The 5,063-nt window shown below is 38.3% G+C and overlaps 1 protein-coding gene across 1 annotated transcript; it reads right to left on the bottom strand.

Annotated features, from left to right (window-relative positions):
- Positions 1-980: 980 nt before the first annotated feature.
- On the bottom strand, positions 981-4,789 carry C922_02176 (hypothetical protein; the record flags this gene model as incomplete). Its single annotated transcript, XM_008817775.1, has 2 exons — positions 981-1,068; positions 1,362-4,789. The coding sequence occupies 2 exons, from the start codon at positions 4,787-4,789 to the stop codon at positions 981-983; spliced, it is 3,516 nt and encodes a 1,171-aa protein (XP_008815997.1).
- Positions 4,790-5,063: the final 274 nt, after the last annotated feature.

Below are 5,063 nucleotides of genomic sequence, written 5' to 3'. Positions count from 1 at the left end.
AACGGGAGAAGCATTCCATTTTCCTCAGTGTTGGGGATCCCCATTTCTCAGAATAGACTGGCGTACAATAACATACATCATTACAAACTTTGCGGACATGCCGGAGCGTCCACTTTTTTTCACTCAACGAATGAAGAGAAGGATGATTTCTTTATTTTACCTTTTATGCATATGTGTGCATAGGGGAGGGGGAAAAATATAACTTTACTCAAATGAACACTGAATTTCTAGATTTTTTTGTGATAAAGCGCGGAACAGGCCGGGGGGGACTAACCAGTTGGCAAAGATTAACACAGCACAAATGAAGTGGCACCAAGCGATACACAACTGAGCCACTATCAATCTCCAATTTTGCGACGTCTGCGCAGTGCTGTTGTTACGATAAATTCCCTTTCCTTTGTTCCCCCTTTTTGGTACGCTTGGCTTGTAAGAAAAAAAAATGACGTAAACTGTCAAAGAATTTATCGCCCCCCCTGCCGTTAACATTAAGAAATTGAAGTTACAAGAGGGCATGGTAAATTATTTAACTGCCATAAATGACACATTTTCAACATATATATTCACGAATTGTTTGATATTTTTAATGTAGAACTATTTCTGCAAATGCACACGTGGCTGTGACTATTTACGCATGTGCTAGTGAAGGTTCTAACAGAAAAAAAATAAAATAAAAATCAGGACAAAATTAACCGCATTGCATAACTGCATTCGTTTTGCTAATTTGCAAAATGTTCCTAAAAGTAGGTAGACCTGTTCCGTAATTTTTCTTCCAAATTTACAACGCAAGAAAAACAGACGGGCACAACTCCAATGTAAGCAAGCGAAATTGATGACACAAAAAAAAATAAAAAAATAAAGTAAAATAAAACATGACATACGGAATGTTATTTCAAAAAAGGCGCAACAAATCATCATTCAAAAGGGGCATCGCATGAATAAGCAGAATAGCGCTACAGTGTCTTCCTACTCACTGTGCTACTTTATCCTCCGGGGCAATCCACGCTTGTGTGCTTTAACGAGTCAAAGTTAACCGTTTTAGATATGTACTCCTCCCATAAATTTGTTTCGCTGAAAAGGTGGGAAAACAGAAAAAAATGGTAAAATGGTAAAAAGGAAAAAGGGGAAAATGGGCGAAATAACTGTGGGGCCTGGATGCGTCATTTACAGCCCTGCTGGACACTGCTCTACATTACGTTAAGCAACAACGGAGTGGCATCCCCATGTAGCAAAACAAACACATCATCATAATTAAATGTTTCACGAAATTGCAATTGAGCAAATGTGCAACACGCGGGAAGGACAAACGGACAGTATAATGGGGTGACACAAACCGCGGCACAAACGGCCGCATAAACACTTACGGGAAATCGTAGGAGTAATACTCATCAACAATTTGGAATATTAAATCATCGCACACAGCCAGATAATGGTTTGACTTTTTCACTTTTGCCCCGCATAACGTTAGGTAATTTTTCACGGAAAAGGCAATAGAATATATTATTGAAAAAACGCTTACATCATGATCGGTCAAAATGTTATAAAAACAAAAGCTCAAAATTTTATCTACGCTTAAATTATTGCGACTTCTTAATTTATATTTGAGCGTTAAAATGGTGTTCAGTGCGATCAAATGCTGAATAAAACTCAGTACATACTTTCGAGCGCTGTAGAAAAAATCCTGGCTCGTTTTCTTCATGAGGCATTTACAGAAATTGCTCATATATCTGTGAGTGAAGAGAATTAAACTTCTTTCACTCTTTAGATAGGTACCATGTTTCTTTTTTCTTTTCTCAATTTTGGATTTCTTTATTATTATCTGCGTGTTGCCAACTGTGCAGCACCCCATGATGCTTAATTTGACTATATCTGTTAAGACGATCAAGCATTCTATAAAAACAGGTAAAGAATTATTTAAGTAATATTCCTTGAACGGTTTTTCAAACGTATTTCCGATTTTAATGGGTTCTTCATGTTCACCTCTCTTCGTTCTGCCTTCATGGTGGAATCCGTCCCAGGAACTTCTCCTCATCTTGTAACACCTTTTAGGACCCCCCACCTTTTCCCCATAAAAAATAACATTATCCCTCTTAATGCTTCTTAGTGCTTTGTCACAGCACAATAGTAGCAGAAGAGAAATTTCATGCAATAATTTCTTACCCCTTCCACTCGTATAAATCCCCAAATAGACATTGTGCAGAACTGCAACTGCCTGGGAGAAGCAACTGCTTGTGTTCGTTGAGGGTAAGAAAAACTTGTACTTAAAAATTGGAGCTTTGCATATGCTTATAATTAGCCTTTTATATTTTCCCCACTTTGAATCGTAACTCATCGATTTATCAAAGAGAATAAACGTTTTTAGAAAATCTAGGCAAAACGCAAAATGGAAGGCCTGCTCCCCCGATATATATTCCGTCTTTTGGAAAAAAAGGGCAGCATACCTCTTATAATTTAGCTGCCCCTTTAGCGAAATAGTGCCCTCCTCTTGAAAATAAACATACGGATGACGGTGCCAGTAATGAAGCTCATGGTGCACCTTCCTGTGGCTCAATTTCCAATTGGTCCTTTTTTTAATTCTTCTAAAAACGCTGTCCAAAAAAAAGAACTTCATCATATTTACACTTGCCTTTTTTTTGTAGTAAAAATGAGATACTCTTAGCAGAACTTGTTTGAAAAAATAACAATTGGACGAGTTTAGGAAGGTCCACTTCTCCTCAAGTGGCATTAAAAAGAATAGAACTGTGGAATACATTTCCTCTAGCAGGAGAAGCAACGGTTTTTCGCTTCTCTCTTTAGCTCGTCGTTGGATCCGTCCAATCGTTTTTTGCACTTCTCTCTGCTCAAATAGGGTCTCACTTCCGCTTTTATTATAGCTTGCTTCATTTTCGATGCTGAAGTGATCGATTATGGATCGGCCGTTCTCTCCATTTGCTAGTTTGTCCTCCATCCTGTCTACGCCTTCGAGCACGTACACTGCTTGGATGAATAAATGTTTCACAAAGAAGAAAAATTCTTTCGGAAATTGCAAGTTCCTATTTTTACTTAGCCTTTTAATTAACTTCAAAATGTGTATGAAAAAAAAAATAAAGCATACGCTGGCGCTGGTCCCGTCTGGAACAAGGCCCAAAAGGCAGTCCAACGTTTTAACCAAAATTTCCATTTCGACTATATTATTCCTGATGATGGTATTTTTATCTGGCTCCTTTTTATCTCCGCGAAATAAGTTCACTTTTTTTACATTAACTTGATCGCTTATATACCTTTTCAGCAGAGGATCTTGCCCGATTCTGCTTTTAAAAAACTGGTCATATTTGCTTTCTTTGGCGTTTTCGTCTACAGGTTGGTCAGTGCTAAGATGATTGATATAATCCATGTGGAACAAAATTAAATTTATCATTTTGCAAAACTGACTTTGTGCATGGATTGTTATGTCACACGTTCTTCTGCTTTCCGCGGTATCACCACGCCGTTTGACCACCTTTTCATCGCTATCCGAAGGTGCGTTCGCAATATTTAGTGACAGTAGACACTCCTTCGCGTACACGCGTATATCCGAGCTGGACACAAACATGAGGTTCAAAAAAGAATCAAAATCGTTTAACAGCTTAAGAAATAGCCGTTTTTGCGTTTTCTTTTGACTCTTTGTAATTAGCTGTAATATGAAGGCAATGAAACCTTGTGCCTTTTCGGTTGTGTCATTTTTTAGGAAAAACTTGTGTAGCCACAGAAAATCATAGAGGAGTAATTCCTGGTGATATTTCTCACACAAATTTAGCAACAAATTTATGCATTCGTGTATGATATAAATGGTTAAGTCAGATTTGATGACCAACTGAATAACCGTTTGGAAAAGTTTAAAGATTATTTCCTCCTTCGGGTGAACCACAGCCGTGTCAGTGTCACCGTTACGTTGATCAGTTTTCTTTTTTCCCTCTTGAAAAGGGTGTTCGTATGCACCTGTTCTCTGTCTTTTATATAGTAACACTTTGTTATTAATCTGGTTTCCGAATATTTCCCCAGTTTGAAGATTCACGTGGGGGAGCAGAGGGCTATCTCGCAAATGCGGAAAAATGCGGGGGGCGCTTAAAAAAGGAGACACATGTGCGTCATTCGTCAAAATTGTATTGCCATGAGTGACGTTTTTCCTTACCCTTCTTGCGGTACTATCTATTCTCCTGTTTCTTCCCGAATTGGGAGTCTCCCTCTCATCATCTAACTGTGCGATAGACAGGAGATTCAAAATTTTGTTAACCGGGGGTGTGCCAACATCGTCATTTGGTGTCTCTATGATTTTGCTAAAAATCTTCGATGAGATAAAAAAATTAATATAATTCAATTTAGCAAATATTTCAATATGATTGTGTTCACCCGAAAGGTTAACAAATATTAAATCGTAAAACAATTTGCACGACAAACATTCCAAGTATTCACTTATATTATAGACTTTGTTTAGCAAAAAAAATAACGTATTCAGGCTGATGAAATAAATATTTTGGTATATGAATGTTTGGTGATTGTTCCTAATGACATCAAGGCATACTGCGATTAAATGGTTTAGATCTCTGCTAGAGGCAAACTTCAATTCTTCACATATAGAATTCGCTAGGAAGCCTCTATAGGAGCTAGCTAAAAAATCGCTGATGTCATCCTGAGCATCGTGACTGGTGTAACAATTTAACAGAGCAGTTAGATTTTTTATGTTTCTTTCGCCTTCCAATTTGGCATTTTCATCATCCGAGCAGGGGTGCCCTTCAGCTATTAAGCACGTGCTGTTTCTGTTCTTATCGTTCATATTTGCATCGTGCAGGGTGGACACAACTTCCCTCGCGTGTTAAGCAAATGAAGAACGAAGTTGTATAACAAGTTGGGGAAAAACACGCACGGTTGGGAACACGTTGTGGACGTTAAAATGGGAAGGAGGAGAGGACGAATAAGAAAAAGCGCACATGGGGAGTTTTCTTACTGTCGTGCTGCGAGTGCCTAGTTCATTAGATTTTATATAAGAGCGTGTACATAACCTACCTTTTGGCTCACCAGGTGGAGCAATTTGGCTAGCTGTTTTGAAA

The sequence above is a fragment of the Plasmodium inui genome (assembly GCF_000524495.1).
Source record: "Plasmodium inui San Antonio 1 unplaced genomic scaffold supercont1.7, whole genome shotgun sequence".
In the NCBI taxonomy this organism is placed as follows: Eukaryota; Apicomplexa; class Aconoidasida; order Haemosporida; family Plasmodiidae; genus Plasmodium; species Plasmodium inui.
Note: the sequence above shows the minus strand (reverse complement) of the source record. Positions and strands in the feature narration are given on the sequence as shown.